The sequence below is a fragment of the Miniopterus schreibersii genome (assembly GCF_964146895.1).
Source record: "Miniopterus schreibersii genome assembly, chromosome: 6".
Lineage (NCBI taxonomy): Eukaryota > Metazoa > Chordata > Mammalia > Chiroptera > Miniopteridae > Miniopterus > Miniopterus schreibersii.
In genome coordinates this window covers 79,884,383-79,903,521 of record NC_138107.1, presented here as the reverse complement: position 1 = coordinate 79,903,521, position 19,139 = coordinate 79,884,383, and the positions used below count along the sequence as shown (strand labels likewise).

Genomic DNA, 19,139 nt, shown 5'->3' with positions numbered 1-19,139 from the left:
TTCCTTAAACTAAAAGTGGTCCCTCCTTCTGCTTAAGGTTGATGTCTCTCCCTCCACTTGTTCTTGGAGCCCAACCATCCCTCCTTCTCAGGAGCCCCCTCTCTGGACAATCCACCTATCTGCTCATTCCCTTTCCCACATTGTATCTTCAACCCTTCTCTATGACCCCTCAACTTGACCTAACTCTGTCTTCAAAAGAAAACAAGACCCCCCAAACTTTCCCACCCCTCTCTCACCCCTCCAGTTAATCCTGTTCCCCCACCCTCACAGCCAAACATCTTTCAAGAAGTTGACCGCAGTAGGCTGCCCTCAGTTCCTCACTCCCACCCTTCCTTCAAAGCAATGTCACCTGTTGTCACTGAAGTCTCTGCTTCCCATGTCACAGTTAATCGAATGGATAATTTTCAGTCCTTGCCTTACCTCGACCTTTCCTGAGCACCTGACACAGGTAAATGCTCTTCTTCTGGGAACTCTCTTTTTGCTTTTAGTAAATATCTTGGTTTTTTCCTCCTGTCTCATTCAAAGCTCCTACTCAACCATCACGTAAATATTGATGCCATGGCTATGTTCTGCCTCTTGTCCTTCCTCTACGGGCTGTGCCTAGGCCATCTTATCCATTCCTGTGACCTTAATTAGCACATGCTAATGATGCCCAAACATTTATCTCTAGAACAGATGACACTCCAGAGGTGCAGACGTATATCCCACTTCTGACTGCACATCTCACCGCAAAGACCTCAAACTCAACGTGTCCGAGATGGAGTCCTCGCCTCCCTCGCCCTGCTGCACCATTTATGAGAAAATGGCACCAGGCATGGAGCTGTCAGTCCATCCATGCATGACCCCTCCCTCTCCTTCACCCCCTCACCCATCAGCAACCAGGAGCCAGTAAGGGGGAATCACATCACTTTTCAGGGTACGCTTTTGTCTAAACACAGCTACCTCTTCTCTCTTGCAGTTTTTACCTTGGGGCTGCTTGTTTGGAAAGAGGGGAAAAAAATATGTGTTCTTTCCCTTGGCTAGAGAATCTACCTCTTGCCCTGCCAGTTGCCTGCTCCTAGATTTAGGTGAGAATTTTTTTAAAATTAAATCATAAATTGGCTGCAAAAAAACAAAAAAACAAAAAAACACAATGTAAGAATTTGCCAGATAGATAAATTGTCAAGGAAAGAGAATACAAAATTGGACTTTCTTACAAACAGCCAGACCTTACTGTCTAATATGTTACTGCTAGCCACATAAGGTGACTTAAGTTTAAATTAATTAAATTAAATTAAATACTGCATTCCTCAATAGCAGTAGCCATATTCCAAATGCTCAACAGTCACATATGGCCAGCGGCTGCTGTAGTGAGAAGTGCAGAATAAAACATTGCCATCATTGCAGAAAGTGCTCCTTGACGGTGCCAGTCTAGACAAGTATAATTAAGGAAATGAGAATGGTAATTAAAACAGGAAAGTGGGAGATAACGAGAGGAAAAGGCCAGCAGTGGATTTGCAGCGAAAAGAGCTGCACCTTTGGCCTTCATGGTACATACAGAGGAGGGGCTGACAAAGGAGGTCTCAGCAGAAACTCAGGAAAGGGCTGCCTGTGAATCTGTGGGATGATGGCACTCAGAGGAACTTAAATGCGAGTAGCCTTGATATGAGCAGCCTTGGTTCTTTCTCAGATTGCGTCCCTTTCCTCCTGAAAGACCGGAGCAGGAGCTGTAGGAGCTGGGGTCCAGACACTCAGGAGAGCTGGTGTTGGTCTTCAGTGTGCCAATGTCTGCTGACAAGTATATTTAAAGGGGCAGTTTGCAAATGACTTGCACTTTTATGCATTAGGCTCTTCCTATCATGACCAGATTATCACAGATTTGCATTCTGATAAGCCTTTTTGAGTGAAAGAAAGTAGAAGCCAGCACTAAAGGACCTACACTTATATTTCCTTAGAAATGCAATCTCCATGATGGCAGGATTTATGCCTAGTTTTTCCTAGTACTTATAACAGTGACATGAGTAAGGATTCAATAACTATTTGTCGCATGAGAATTTGTTGGGCATGCAAATGCCATTGGTTATATATCTTGAGAAAGAAATGTTTGAAATACCCAGCCTATAAAATAAAATATGTCCTCTTGGTATAACATTTAAGGATCCCAGAACTGCTTCCAAGGTATGACCTACGGATCTTCCCTCTCAGTCACCTACTCATCTTAGACCCCAGAGCCACCGGCCCAGTCCTTTCCTCTGCAGACCACCACCCACTTTCGTCCTGAGGCCTCTGCCCATGAGGCTCCCCCATCTAGGAACTCCTCCCTCCTCCCTCCTTCATTCCACTCCCACCTTCCCGCCAAGAACCAAAATCCTACCCACCTTTTACGACCATTCATCTAAGTTACACACATCTTTTCTTTACTCCCCCACCAAGTACTAAGAATTTATTTGGCTTTAGTGCCATTTTGTTTTTGGTAGAGTCTGAGCTCTCTGCATGTCCATCTCCTCCTACACATGGCAGATCCTCAGTTTGTTCCTCCTGTGTCTCCCCCGAGCTCAGTGCAGTCCCCGCAGGGCACACTGCTCAATAAATTCTTCTCAAACCGGGTCATTCAGAAATTCACTGGGCCTAGACTCATCACACAGTCTTAATAGCACAGTTGTCAAATACGAAGATGAATTACGATGACAATTGTTAACATTTTTGGGGCCCTTACTATATGCATAGCACTGCACAAACAGTTCATAGGTGAGGTAACTTGCCCCAGGCCACGTGGATTTAAGTGGCAAAAAGGAACTCACACCCATGTCCAACTCTTCTTTCCACTGATGTTTGTGTTTTCCTTTCCTTGTACTGTGTTTTATCATCTGCAGTAAGTATGCACTGGTTTATCTTTTTGCTTTGCAGATATTAATCTTGATGTTATGTATAAAATAGAATAACTAATACCCATGTCTTTTCAAACTCTGCCATGTTTTTCCTTTGGATATTAGCTCCAAATCTACTGAAAACATTTTAAACTATAGAATGTGGGGCACAACCTATCAATACAGGGTGGGGCAAAAGTAGGTTTACAGTTGTTTGTATGGAAAATACAATAATTAATAAATAATAATACACTGTTTTGCATACTCACAACTGGAAACCTACTTTTGTCCCACCTGCATTTAGCATTCTCCACGTCTACTATAACCAACTTTACCATCAAGGGGAAAATTAGGCTTACGCTGTTTTTTCTATTATTAGATAACGCCTTTGAATTACTCTTGAATAGTGCGAAGAATGAACTCACCCTTTACTGTCAGGACATACTGATTCTCATGCAGTTCTGCTGTTCTTGTTCTAGTTCTTTTAGTTGTTGTGTTAGATGGTTCATTAGAGCTTTTTCTTGTTTCTTGAGATAGGCCTGTAATGCTATGAATTTTCCTCTTAGGACTGCTTTCGCTGTGTCCCATAGATTTTGGGTGGTTGTGTCTCATACAGTTTCATAACTGATGTGACTGGAAAGCTCCCTCAGTGTCTTCATGGTGAGCTGAGTGGAGCACTAGCCCAGGCAGGTTCCCCTCCTGACTTAAGGGCACTCTACTTTGGGGAGGTGGGAATGGAAACGAGCATCATATTTTCGTTGCTCAACATTACTTACTGTCTATGAAGCCAGTAAATTATATATAATTAGACCCCAAACGTTCTACTAATACCAGAGCTAAGCAGCTAAGCACCAAGTAACAAAATAATTAAACCTTAAGCAACTATTAGAGTCGAAAGATCCAAAGTTAAGATTTCAAAAATTTTGTAAAGCAGAGGAGCAGTAAACTTCTGATGTGCAGTGAACCAAGTGCACAGCGCTTCCTGTCCTCTCGCGTTCCCGCAGCCAGGCATGACCGTGACCTGGGCGTCGTCCGTGGGCATAACCGTGACCCGGGCATCGTCCGTGGGCTCTGACCTCTCTCCGCCGCAGGGCACAGCCGAGCTCACCTGACTCCCCGCGCTGCATTTAGCAAGCTATTACTCTGATAGACTGACTTTTGTCACAGTGTCTGTGATGCCAGAAGAGCCCACATCGGCATTGGCCTACTCTGCTCCTCCTATTGGGTAAGATCACACTCTGGTTTGTGTTACAGAAACGTTACATGCTAGATACTAGACTTACATACACATTCGGGTACTACATGCTTTTCAAAAAATAATTCATCAAAATCAAATACAACCTGGCTATTTTCCTTACTGAAAATGGCCACTATGGTTCATATTAATCATGTCTCCGGGGATTTTAAATGTAAATATAGACTTAATTTTTCATTCAAAAATCACTTTTTTGTCAATCCTTTCCTTACACCTCCAAAATCCAGGAAATGTGCCAAGATTTTCAGGACACGTATTTACTTGCTCTTTCTAATGTACTTGGAAGATGAAAGCATAGAAAAATAAGAGCAGATGAACAGGACTTGTGGGCTAAAACAGATATATTCGACTCATTTTGTTGTCAGTGCCAAGAAAGGGAAAGAGAAACAGAGAGGGAGGGAGGGCGGGTGGGAGGGGCATAAAGATGGGAGGAAGGGTCCATAATTTGAGAGAATGATTTTAATGTTTCTCAAAACTATGGCTTAATCAATTATACCTATCAGATTATTGAATGACCGTCTTTGTCTTAGCATGTACATAAATACTACCTTGTTTTGTACTTGGTGGGGACAATGAAGTAACTTTCTAAAGGGAATATTTCTAATGAAGACATTGGGATTTTATCAAGATGAAAACTATTGAAAATTATAGTTTGTTATGTATCCAACCTTGGTTATTGATTCATTAACAGTACAGAAGATATTAGGTTGTCTCACTCAAAGCTCCACTATAAAAAATATATATATTTAGTCTCTAAATTCCTCAATTTAGGTATCATGGAGAAGAGTCATAGTCAATCTGAAGTCCTGGACATTGGTATGATGCTGCCTACTGGGTTTTCTAATTTAAAGAGAATTAAAGATGGGAGGAAGGGTCCACTGTGTTATCAATGACTTAACACAAAAAGAATCAATTTGTGTAACAGAAAATTATTTTTATTGGGTTCAAACATTTCAAAATATTAATTTTTCTCTCAGAATCTATAACGCGATTTCGAATAACAATATAATACTCCTTAGAGAACAGAGAACAAAAGCAATTAAAAACCAGTGTAATAAAATGTTTGCAGTTCAAGTACCTAACACATGCAATGTGCTTAATACATGGTATCACTAAGACTCACAACAAATCAACACTTTATAGATCTAAGGAGACCAGGATAACAGAGGTGAAGTGAATTTCCTATGGTACTTCCATGCTCTGAGCCTTGGTTTTCTTGCCTATGAAATGGATTGCAACAGCAATTACTTTACTGGGTGATTATAAGGAAGAAATGGAATGTGCGTATAATGTGCTCCCACCACTTGGCATTTTTTTACCAAGGCCATCTAGTAGTGAGGAGTTTGGGGTTCCCTTCTCTCTGGCCCCAAGGCCCACCCTCCTTCTGGTACACCACATATACTTTGATCACAAGAAATGGGAGCCTAAAAGCCCCCAAAGACATTTAGAAACTTCAAATACTTTACAAGGTTCAAACATTTAAAGGCCAAATAGAAAATTTTGAGCTACCACTTGGAATTCTAATTACAATCTATAGTATTTCTTACCCTGAAGCATCAGTGAGAACAAACTCCCACTTCCAAGAGTAGGCAGGTATACTGGAGTACTTTTTAATTGGCACCATTATTAAAAATTCAAATACCCAAATAAATTCTTATCATTCCATGAGAGAAATGTTAAATAATATTTAAGTCATTTAAATATTATTTAATAGAATTCAGTCTTCATGAGCCAGGGATGTCCATGTGCTTCTCTCCTGTCCACATAATTCACACATATCAGGGAATAAAAGTCATGTCATCCCTGTACAGTCGCAAGTTTCCCCTCAGGTCAAGCAACTGTAATTCTCACCAGCTCTGTGGGATTCAAACCCAGGTCTGAACAACTCTGTATGGAAATTTTCTAACTGTTCTACTCTTTTTTTTTGCCTTTCTATTGGTTGAAATAAACTTTAGGGAAGAAGTAATTATTTCCAGGGACAAAATCATGTATTTATTTTAATATATCTAAAAGGAAGTATGCCCAAATGTAATCTAAGAGGGAAGTTAATGTTGTATAGGGCAGGTTGTAAAAATACCTTCGTATTTTGTCAAGCAGCACCCATATGCTAGCGTGTTTATGATAAGTACATTAGTTACAGTTCGATTACTTTTAATTGCAGAAATAGACAGATATTTTCTTAGCTTTATCACATTAATAGATGATATCCCTCTTACAATTCAGATTAGGGAAATATGACCAAAATAAAGTCACAATTCAAAGAGTGTGTCATTTGGATATTTTCGTGTGCCTTCACGAATTACAATGTTTAATACATTTCTGCAAAAGGAAACCAAAGTGAACACGTAAATTTGTTTTAAAAATTAGTTACATTTATGGTTTTATACAAAAGAAAACAGAAAAGTATGAGGACCTAAATAACAAAAAAACCACACCCCAAGGTTACCTTCTGATAAAGGGAAACTTGGTTTCCCCGGTCTTGGGGTGAAAGGCATGGTCTCTCCTTCAAACAGAACGGTCAGAGGGTTCCCCCAAGTTCCCTGAAACCAGGAAATACCCTGGTGGAACCAAGTCACACACTGTCAGCGTTTAGTTTCCTCAGGTGTGTGAGAAAGTCCATCCAGTCCTTCATTCAAGCAACAATACACAGTGAGGCAAAAGTAGGTTTACAGTCGTTGGTATGGAAAACAATACAATAATTAATAAATAATAATATAATAATAAACTGTGCTTTGTGTACTCACAGCTGTAAACCTACTTTTGCCTCACCCTGTACTATTGAGCACCTACAAAGTGTCAGAAAATATACCAGGAACCATGGAAGACAAAGCAGGGAGCAACACCAGTGGGGACAAACCTTCCTGCAGGTCACAGTCAAAAACGAAACCGTGTCACTGACTTTCTTCTAAATAACATGAGGTTATTCAGATACTAGCTGCTTCCTGAACCTTTCACGGGGTGTTAGGTCATGCCATTCACTTTTATAGATGAGAAGCTGAAGATGTAAAGAAGTGGCTTAGCTACTCTCCAAGCAAACCAAGACTGGATTCAGGGCTCCTGACTGAGAGGTCAGGATTTAGAAAAAGCCAAATGCATATTCTCCACTCAAAATGGCTATTTTTGCAAATGCTGTTATAGTTTCATTTCTAAAATAAAGTAAAAGTTAAATTGAGCACCATGGATGTGAAAGAATGCACACTGAATATATACAATTCACAATCGGTGCTCATTGTTCAACCAAGAAACAGATGAGATTCCACAGACATCCTATTAAAGATGCATGGATGTATTTCAAAGTACAGGAGGTTGGCCAAAAAAGTGTCCGTATGACATGAATGCACTCTGTCCTCAGAGTAACTCTAGGAGGGGAAGGAGTAACTTTTTCATTTAAACTTGTTCAAGATTCCTCTTTTAAATTAAAAAAAAAAATCCTCAGTGGGGAAGCAGATGGCCTGGAAGGAGACTAGAAGGTATTCATTCTCCAGGTTCAGATGAAAGACTTAAAAGCTGCCTTATGTGAAGCGATTTTACTGATATTTTATCGCCCTATAAAGTCTTTATCACACTAACACTCCTTAGTTGGCATCTCTACTGCATCCATGTACCTCACCATTTTAAAGAACACATTTTAGCCCTGGCCGGGTGCCTCAGTTGGTTGGAGCCTCATCCTGTGCACCAAGAGGTTGTGGGTTCGATCCCTGCTCAAGTCACAAATGGGAGGCAACAAGTCGATGTTTCTCTCTCCTCTCTCACATCAATGTCTCTCTCTCCACCTCCCACCCGCCTTCCTCTATCTAAAATCAAGAAAAACATATTCTAGGGTGAGGATTTTAAAAACATACATTTTAGTGCTGCCCACCAATCACTGACTTTTCTAAATATGCTTGATAGATCAAGGAAGACTTTAAAAAAATTTTTTATTCAAATATAGTTGGTATACATTATATTAGTTTCAGGTGTACAATATGATTAGACATTTATATACCATACATTGTGATCACCACACTAAGTCCAGTAATCATCTATCACAGTGCAAACTTGTAACAATGCTGTTGACTATATTCACCTTTAGTACCCATCCTTCCACCCCCCTTCCCCCTGAAAAACATAAGTTTAATCTCTGTTTCTATGTGTCTGTTTTGTTTGTTCATTCGTTTTTTTCTTTTAGATTCCACATATAAATTAAACCATATGGTATTTATCTTTCTCTGCTGTATTTCATTTAGCATAATACCCTCTAGGTCCATCCATGTTGCAAACAGCAAGACTTCCTTTTTTCTTGCTGAGTAATATTCCATCGTACATGTTACCACATCTTCACCTACTGATGGACACTTGGGTTGCTTCCACGCCGTGGCTATTTAAAGAATGCTGCAAGGAGCATAGGAATACAAATCTCTTTTCAAATTCATGTTTTCATTTTCTTTGAATATTCACCCAGAAGTGGAACTGCTGGGCGGTATGGTAGTCCTGTTTTTAGTTTTCTGAGGAATCTCCAGACTGTCTTCCCTAGAAGCTGTACAATCTGCAGTCCCCCCAGCAGCGCCGAGGGTTCCCTTTTCTCCACGTCATCAATACTTCTTGTCTCTTTGAAAACAGCCATTCTCACTGGTGTGAGGTGGTGTCTCATTGCAGTTTTGATTTCCATTTCTCTGATTAGTGATATTGAGCATCTTTTCTTGTCTATTGACCATCTATAGGACTTCTCTGGAGAAGTGTCTTTCCATGTCCTCTGCCCATATTTTGCAGATCAAGGAAGGCTTGAAGCCGATGATTTCAGAGCTGAAAGATTAGGTTTTCAGCTCCTGCGAGCCCAGGGGCTGCTTAGAGCTTTAGCTTATGAACAAAAGTGTTCCAACACGACATCTTGAAAAACAAGGATCTAAGTTGAAATCGAGGTCTAGAAAGTTGAGTGTTTTCTGAAGATGCCACAGATGCCTTTAGGGTATACTTTCTAGGATCTGATGTCAGACAAAAAGATTAGGGGATCTGGGAAAATCTCAATTATCAGCCACAAAACTCCTGTCATTATGAGCATGTCACAAACTCTTGGCTCCTTAGTGTCTTAAATACACAATTTCTGAATCAGATTAGCTTATTCTAAAGTCCCTTTTCATTCCTAAAATTCAAATTTTTACATATTTTTTCTAATATTCACTCTGCATCTCCTTGTTTTAAATTTACTTTCCTCTCCTTTTGTATTCAGTGATAATAAAGCAGCCATTCATGATCATCAAAACATATCACAATGCCATTTATGACATTTGTACCTAACCCAAAACACTACTATAAAGCTTCTTTAAAGTAATATTTGGGGGCTGCTTACCATGTGCTAATTATTTTCCTAAGCATTCAAAACAATTATTCCTTTTGCTGAAGGACCTGAAGCCAAAAAGTGGTAAGGCCGGGAATGAATCCAGGAGACCCTCGATCTAACGACGCCTGAGATGGAGATTCAGGGGCTGCGGGAACCACAGCGGGAGCACATGTGGAGAAACGCCACATATGACCTGCCTGCCACCTAGTACACCCTACAGCCCACCTCCACTGTGGCGGCCACGATTCCTGGTACAGAATCCCATGCTATCACCCTCACAAGAACTTTATAGCTGGAAGTGGGGTGGAAGGAACAGGGAGAAGGCCACAAGATACGCGTGTGTAATAATTACATTAAAGCATTGACGTGCACGTCAAAATTATTTATCTGAATTGATCATCCAGTGCGGGAAGCCCTGTTTTTTCCTTTCTTTCGAGTTAGCACTCTGACTTCCCATGCTAAGCATAACGCTACAGCACTGTAAACTTGTTTATATCATCAATTTAAACAACACAAACTATTCCATTCATCGAATATAAACGATCAGAGAAGAGGCCAAGGCGGAACCATGGTGAAAGCCGTAACATTTATTGAAGAATGAACACATGTTTGCAAATCGGGGCTGCTCGGGCACACACTCCATGCTTCACCACAGTGCTGTTCCAGTCAGGCCTCTCCTAGTCCCTTCTCACCCAGTCCCTCTTTAAGACAATAACTGAAAGGGAAAAAAGTGTCAACCGCAATGACATTTACAAAACCAAACCTGCGGCTTTCACTTGGAACGGCTGTGCCTGGCGACCTGGATGCACCCGTTTCTCTATGGGCGGAAATGGTCACCCCAAAGAGTATCTCAGAATATTGTCAAGCTCAGGGAACAGGGCGACAACTGCAATGAACAACAGAATTTCTAACATCTGCCCCAATCAATATACCACCTTGCCCTTAACACATGTGATACAGCATTTCATTTTCGGAATAATAATGGAAAATTGGTCCGACAAATGGCATGTTACAGAGTACATCCAGAAAGGACATTTGTCATCTTAAATAAGACTTAAAAGGTAACTTCATTTTGTTCCAATGGAAGAAAAGTTGGTCAAATTGTCAAAAAATATCACCAGCTCTTACTGTGACATTTAACCTCCCATTTTCCTCTAAAAGTTATCTTTTAACAACAACAAAAAGTAAAACTTTATTTTCAGGAGTTTAAACAATTTAAAAGAAAACATCTAATTTGGTACGTTAAAAAAAAAAGTTATGTTCATTTTCCTAAACTACTATTTTTTTTGCTTTTCAAGGAAATATCTAAAATAGTGCTCATGGAGTAGAAAGTTACTTAATTTTTTCCCCCCTGAGAGATTAATAATATAAAGCTGAACAGGATTTTCTAATCAAAGAATCTGAATAGTGTAAAACATCTCATATAGGCATGTCTAACTGATGATCATTGAGGCAGCTATGAGAGTAAAATGAGAAATTCTAAAATAGAAAGCAAGCCTAGCTGAGCTGCTTTGTGTAATCTATTTTGTGTAATTTAATTCAGCATCTATTGCGGCTTTATTCTAAGCACAGGTAGTCAGCTAATCCCTTCTAAGAATTCCCCATTACTTGACCCTTGGTCTGAATGGAGACCTGGCGATTTAGGTCAGGCTCTAGCTCATTTCTTGGGTACATCTCTGGATATTATATTCTACTCTTTACTCCTAATTTACTTTGAAATTCAGAACTCTGCCACCTGCCTGAACATGGTATTTTGACACCTAATTAAATATTACACATACAGAGTTACATAAACCAAATATTCTGTCCAAAAATTTAATTTTCCTCAACCTCTCTTTTTGTTACTCCTCAGGGCCCAGGCAAGGGACCCGTTTCCCACACTCAGACTCCCCGGAGAACAGGCTCTTTCCAGCAGGTGCTTCCCAGGCGCTGGCACCGCGGCTTGTTTGCCGACTCACTGCCATGTGCTTCACATGGTGGCTGGATCTGCCCCTTTGCACTCCCAGTTTGTAGACCAAGTCATAAAGTCACAGGAAAATGCACATATGCCACTCACTAATTTGCACGCCAAACTTATCAATCTCAAGCTGTTGTAAAAAGAGAAAACTCAGAGGGATGCTTTCGTATGTGTCCCTGTGACTGTTTCCCGGCCTTGACAAGTGCGGGCCCTTCCCAATGTGCTCGCTTTTTCGCTCAATCAGTGAACAGTTACGCAGCTCCTACCGGAGCGGCCACTGTAACTTTTCCTTTCATCCTTCCTAAGAGAAAGCCAAGGGGCCTTATTCAGTGGGCTTAAGGCAGCAAAGAACAGGTCAATTTATGCTCCAGTGTTCTTGTCAGTTTTCAGGTAATCTCTTTCAAAGGAGAGGAAATAAAGAAGGTAGTTTAACAGATAGTAAAAGGAAAGGGAGACAGGCGCATGAGCACCTGCTGTGGGCCACACTCTGGGCCAAGAACTATGTGGGTGTAGGTTGCAGGACTCTTAAGCCTCTTAAGAGCTATAGGAGGGATTTCTTTTTCCCATTTTACAGACAAGTATAAAAGGCTGTGATGAGTTTAACAACTGTTCAAGATCATTCCCATGCTGTCTATAGCTTATGTTCTTAGATTCACCACAGACAAAAAAGCTATCAATGCGATCTAGATTTTGAGCTAAGGCCTGAGGAACTCCAAAGTAAAAACTCAATTCTTACTGTTTTTGTTGTTGATTTCACACCACCAAGGTGCTGTGAGTGTCTCTGGACTGAGAAACCGCTTGAGGGCAGTTCTTCTAAGTTGCCGTAAAGTCCTTTGGTAATTATGCATTCCTAGACCAGGAGGTATTTTTGTGTGAATAAAATCTTTCTTTCCTCATCCCAACTTTGTTTTAAAATAAACTTGAAGCAAATTTTGCCATAACCCTCCAAAGTCCTTAATATTATAAAGTAAAAGTCAGTAATTAGTCTTTCTTGAGGTTCTACGGAAAACAAAGCAAGATAATCCTCTACTTTTCATAACATATTTGTCCCTCAGCTACTTCCTTTACATAAAAAAAATTTAAGAATATCATGAGTGTTAGATAAAAGGAGAAAACACTGTGTAAAAATGACTCTTCTTAAGGTTAATTATCGCCAGATACAATTCAAGGCAAGCGACTCCCGTTCTCTTACGTTTTAACTCTGACCTCGTATTGATTTACTGCAAATGAATTAATGAATTACTTCTCTGCTTATTTTAAAGTCTTCCTCCTCTACCATTAGGTAAGAAATCTTTAAAATCCATCTGCTATTTCACCGCTCTAGACTGTGACTCTTAATTTAGGTAGAGGATTGTTATTTTCAAACTCCAATAGCAGACACATAAAGAAGACTTAAATTTGGCAAGATAATTGAAGTTGGACATTACACAAATAGAAAATAAAACATGAAATTGCCAAAGAGTCCAGTTTTGCATTGCATTAGGTTACACCGTAATGCCCACAGTGAAAATAATCGATTTTTCAGAACTTGGGTCCCTTTCCAGCAACACTTCAACAAATGCATGTAAATGGGCATCTGTGAATAAACCCGCCATAGGTGCTGCACCTGGGAATGAGGTCTCTAATGGGAAGCCCTTTATTCTCATAATAAATTCTATTTGTAATCTATGGACCCTTCCCCACACACTCCTTAAAAAAGTATAGCTTGTTCATTTTAAAGACTGTAGTTCACTTGAAAAAAATGATGAAAGTTTGGTTGGAGTATAATCCTTATGAAAATGTGAGCCACGTAGAGTTTCAAAGACAACTTGTCCATGCTTTTAGAGCTTAATTTCCTTGAGTTTATATTTAAGAATGAGACTGAGTTATCTAGTATCTACATTAATTTTGAGAAGGTGCTAAACCATGTAAACTTTAGATTTTTAAAGCAGTATTGTAACAAAATCGCCCCTGGAGACCTTACCTGCCTACCCATTCCTAGGGACCAGTATGCACCAGGAAGAAATGAACGTAGGTTTCTTCCCCTTTCAGTGTTTCCAGCTCCAGAGCATCCCCACACTGCTGGAAACCTGAATCTCTTATGCACTTCTCAGCAGCACAGGGAAGATTCTGCCACACAGGATGCTCAGCTCCTCTCAGAAGCTGCCTGGCTCGAGAGCTTGTTGCATGTCTGTATCTTTTCTGATGGTCTCCTTTTAACTAAATTTTTGGTCCTATCAACATGGTTGCATTTTCTCAGCAGATAAAACTGCCAATATCCAAACGCAAGAACAACAGGAATCAGAAATACTCCAGGGTCACCTTAATTTCCTCCTCCCACCTTATTTTACTCTCTTCTGTGGCTGCGGTTGGGGTTCTTAACCCCCACCTCCCTGGCCCCACACACCTGAGCTCAGACACCTGGGGAGCAGGGTGAGGCACCAAGTGAAGAAAACCAGCCATCAAGGTCCACAGCGGGCTCCTGTTCAGTATGTGTCAGAGCCAGACAGTCTAACTGGTGCTGATACTAAACTGCAGCCAGATTAAATTTGAAAGAAAAGTTAGAGCCCTGGCTGGTGTGGCTCTGTTGGTGGAGCATTGTCCCATGCACCATGAGGCGGCCAGTTCAATTCCCAGTCAGGCCACATGCCTGGGTTATGGGCTCGACCCCCAGTGGGGGGCATGCAGGAGGCGGCCAATTGATGTTTCTTTCTCATTGATGTTTCTCTCTCTGCCCCCCCCCCTTCCTCTCTCTGTCTCTAAATTCAATAAAAACATTTAAAAGAAAAAGTTAGAAAAAATTTGCTTCCTTTGGTGATGTTCCTTAATTTGTCAGCTTTACAAATGTTCCTATATATGAAATGATTATATAAAGCACCTTAAAATAAGAATCCCCTCACCAAACTATTCTATATAGAATTCTATAAAATACCTCGACCTATGAAAACACAGTCCTATATAAAGTGAAAAAAGCGTACGTTAAAAAACAAAATCAAAGCTACTGTTCTCAAGTTAAAGGTTAATTTTAAAATTATGTAATTACTAGTGAATGCCAGAAACCTGCTTTTTGTCTAGCACTGCACTTAAAATTAAATCCAAAAACCTTAGCCAACCTCATTTATTTCCATCAAGAACTCAGACTAGAGGGAAGAATCCCAAAATATGCGTAAGGCTGTATCTCCCAATGATGTGTCCTTTAAAAATGGAACTCGGTACTTCTTAATGTGTGGTATTTCACTGCCTCATTTCTAGCTATTGTAAGTTAGTTACCCAGTGTACTGATTATTGCAGAATTTTTCCAAGGAAAAGTTAAGCTGATGAGTGTTTCCAGGGTCACCATCCATTTCCCTTTTTGAAAGAAGGTTCTAAATATGCCCTTTTCCAGTCTTCAGGCACCTCATCAGTCCTCCACGAGTTCTCAAAAATGATATCTAGCGGTTCTGTGATGACTTCGGCCAATTCATTAAGTACTCTAGGATGCCAGCCAATGGGACCTGTGGATTTGAACATAGGGGGGTTATTGAAGCTCTCCTTTACCCTTTCTTCCCCTAGTTCAGCATGGACTCCTGCTCCTGTTTCTACGTCATAGTTGTCCCTTTCTGGTTACCACCTGGACTTTTGAAAACAGCTTTAAGTTCTGCTTTTTATCAATATCAATTTTCTCTTGGAAGCTAATCAACAAAAATATAGTTTATACTTCTCAAGCCTATTGTTCTCAAGTTTTGCTCTCAGAGGTCTACTTCTTTTGTTTTAAAGAGGTCTATTTCTTTTTCCTTTTATGCTGCTCATTAGACAAGACAGTAACACAAAATTATATCAACCTGTATCTTGTAACAGTCTGCCTCCCTAAACCATCACTCGATACTGCACTTCAGCATCCTTACTGATAGAGTAACAGTCAACACACTATGGAACATTCTAAAGGCTACACAGCTCATGCTCAGGGGGTGCATATCTATTAACCTGTATCTGCAAGTGCTAATTCAAAATGCACCTTCCAAGATAAAACCGATTCCCAATCGTCTTTCATCATAACCATGTGTAAGCAGAAACAGTCACTTTTCCACATATGCATTTAAAAAGCATGGTTGCACAAGTGCTGGAAAGAGATTAATCAGGGTTTCTTCAAAGCAGCAACCTAGTAGAATTCACCGCTGCTGTGTGGTCATCTGCGTGGATGTTCTGGGATTGATACGGCACTAATTATCTCCAAGCTCTGATAGCTGTTGACAGTTTTAACCCCTTCATTGTCACAATGATTCCTCCGAAATCGAAGGATAGCAACCGATTACAATTTCCTGCCCATCTGTCACAGTTCCACCCTGTGCCAGGACTCCCCTGACAGGTCTGAAATGGACAAAGGAGAGGAAGAAAGGCGAGTGCGAAGGAAGAGAGGACACCAGAGTCTTTCACGAGATTTTGATAGGACAGGCAAATTGTGCTGGTAGGATGAAACTGTTTCCTTGTTAGGTTTTTGTTTTTGTTTATAACTGGAAAAGCTTTTGGAAAAGGTGGAATCCATTTGCTTTCTTTTGTTTTGTTTTTGTATCTCTCCTACCTGACCCCAGTTTTATGCCTTACAAAAATAATTTATATAACAGGCATCATTAAAAAGACTCTCTTAAAAAACAATTGCGCACATTTCTCCAGGGTACAACAATTTGTTTGAGCACATGCCATTTTCACCCCTGCTCAGATGGCCACCTGCTGATGGCAATATGCTAACTAATATGTCACCATTAATTAGTTTGGGTAACATTATCCAGCAATTGCATCTATGTGGAAAGTATTACTATCCATGCTCGGAAAGTTTCTTTCTCCAGAAAATCAAGCTATTTTCAGGCCTTTTTTTCCCTATAATACTAAGTAATAATAACTTATATTATTAATTAATATATTCAAGTAGTCACTCGAAGAAACCACAGCCAAGCCAATACCTCTATTAAAATCATTTCCTGTTAAGAACTTTGAAAAGGTGATGTTCAACCTTTCTTGACAAAACTAAGTTTTTTGGTGGGGAATAAGGGGAAGTTCAGCTTAATATAAAGAAGAAAAAACTGTTTGGTTTTTAACGCTCTGATAATGAATAAGTGAAAAGACCAAACACCAAAGCCTATAGTTATTCTGTAGTGCAAGATACCTCACTATTTCTGTGAAAACAACACAAAGGGCCCCCATTACAGCATCGGTGGAACTAAGGGAAAGGACAGGGTCACCAAGGGAGGAGGCATCTTGAGGACATTCTTAGTAAAACAAAAGATTCTCAGATGTCCCCATGCTGGATATAGCTCTGCCTGAAGCCAGCAAGATAGCCTCACCTACCATTAAAGGCCATTTTATTGTAGGAACCTATAAAAATAAAGAAAATGCCCCTGGATGGGTTATCACCCAGCAAGTGCAGACACCCTCCGCACTAAACTCATCTAAAGACGAGGCCATGGAGTCATTCACAAATCCAGCATCAAGCTCTCAGCCTCAGAAACCTCAAGTCTTTGGTTCAACAAAAACAAATCACATTCATGAAACAAGCCCAGCCTTGCAAGTTGCTGTTTTCCATTCCTGGGGGTGAGGGTGGGAGGCAGACAAACGGGATTTCCGCAGCTGGGTCACGGAGAGTTTGGAGATGTGAGACATGGTCCCCGAGAATAGCAATTAGCAGAGCACATGTTGCTTCATGATCCTGGGAAACGCTGGGAATTTCCCCGATCCGAGCGCCCCCCCCGCCCATGCTCCAGAGGTGGGCATGCATGGGGACAGCTCGGCTCCCACTCCTGCTAGATCCCATTCGTATTCAAGTGGAAGAGAAATGAACAGATTTGTAAAATTCTCACCAACTTTAAGGAAATAACTGATAAAAAGAAGTCTTCTGGGCAAACAGGCACTGCCAGTCCAGCCTCATGTCACACAGCAGCTCCCCCCAGCATGCATTATCAATACTTCAGCTTCCCCCTAAATTATCTGGCATTCTCCTACAAAGGAAAAATCTCTTCACGCCACCAAGAAAAATATTAATCTTTATATTGTGTATAGTCGTCTTTGGATATAGCACTAGGCTGACTTAAAAATCATGAAAGGAATGGCCTCATATCTGGTCCTTTCTCAAATTTCATGAGAGCCAACCTCTGGAACAATAAACAGCGAGTTCTATTTTTGGTTCTATTAATGCTCCCAAAATCTTGCTATTTTTATAGCTAGAGTTTGTAAAAAATGAATGCCGGCAGTGTGTAACGTTATCTCCCTATTTCTAGGAAACATTACTGAAAGGTTTATGCTCTGGTTGACCCAATTCTCCCCTTACCTGCCTTTGGGACCACTCTCAATCACAGAGAACTTACGTTAGGGCTACACAAACCTAAGTCTTGGGCTGAACTGCAGGACTTTCTCAGTCTAACTTGTTTTGGGCTATTATGGGGGATGGGAAGGGTGGGAGGAAAGCCTCTCATTTCACAGATATTTGGCAGTTCTCCTAATCTATGTTAGAGTTCCAATCTGAGAAACAGGGAAGGGGCAGAAAATGTTATTTAATGAATAAAGAAACTATAATCCTATGGCTAAAAATTAAGATTTATGAGATTACATTTTTCTCCATTTATTATCCTCATTTTTAACTGATTTAAAGTCTGTTACTCTTTTTAGCTTGTGATTTCCCTCTAATGAAAGGCAATCAGAATTATATGCAGGGTAACCCATCTAGAAGGTATTTCTCTACTGTAATATTATCCTAAGGATATAATTCCATTGCAGATAGAGAACCAATAGACACAAATTCTCCACATTCGGTTGCTAGGATAGAAAAATAAAACTGGTGACTACACATTGACAGTCCAGGCAATTTCTTTACAACTAGGGGGCAACTGTCTTGTGAGAAAAAATTAATTAGGAATAACAGTACCAATGTTGCCCCCTCTCTTGGATGGCAAAGGGGCACAAACCTGAACCTCTGGGTGCTTGGTGACAGAACACAAGATATTTCTATCTCATGACTTTCTCAAGCCAAGTTGACCACCATTCAGCCATGGCACATGGCCTACCATTGCGGGACCAAGGAGGGCTGGGAATCTGCTTAGATTGGGGGCGGTTTTGATACAGCCTCATTTTAACTGTAAACTTCTCCAAGGGCAGAAACCGCATTTTCTCTTCTTTCTATCTCCTGTGGGAACATTATATATAACATCACACACTACTATGGCTGCTTGATTGTAAAAGTACAGTGCCTATACAAAGGAGAAAAAATTATCAATATATGTTCACTAAACCCCTATTTATCTTAATGTTCATCTTTGAGTTCCATAAAGGACTCTGAGGGTCTTTTCCCAGCTGCTGCACTGGGGAGGCCCCGGCTGCCTCCCGGACCCCAGCAGGCTGGAAGATGCCATGTGTGAGGCAGCTAGCTGGCACGCAGGCCCTCTTTTCTTCTAGAGAAGTCTTGAGGGTAGACTTCTTTGGGACTCTATAGACTAGAGAAATCTCTGCCCTCCTCCAGAGCAACCTACATATATATTTCTTTACTTTACACACAAATACCCAAATGCTACGTACATATCATGGACCACCATCCAGTCTTCACCCATGGGTGTCCTTGGAAAACACTGACTTATTACCTAGTTCCTGGGACAAACTAAATGGGGGTTAATAACAGAACTGCTGCGCACTACCTCCTCACAACCCACATGGTTCTAATCTCCGCTCAGGTCTCATCTGCAGGTGGTCAGCAAATGCAAAGTATACGGGAGAGGCTGGACGTCTTCCCACCTGCTCAATATTCAGAAAACTCTCAGAAACAAA

The 19,139-nt window shown here is 40.6% G+C and overlaps 1 protein-coding gene across 1 annotated transcript in view; it reads right to left on the bottom strand.

Moving 5' to 3' along the window:
* Window positions 1-14,686: 14,686 nt before the first annotated feature.
* SAMD5 (sterile alpha motif domain containing 5) overlaps window positions 14,687-19,139 on the bottom strand; it is a 40,803-nt gene continuing 36,350 nt past the window's right edge. Inside the window, exon 2 of the mRNA XM_081139982.1 lies at window positions 14,687-14,848. Coding sequence (XP_080996108.1) covers window positions 14,786-14,848 — 63 coding nt within the window. The 3' untranslated portion in view covers window positions 14,687-14,785. The remainder of the gene's footprint in view (window positions 14,849-19,139) is intronic.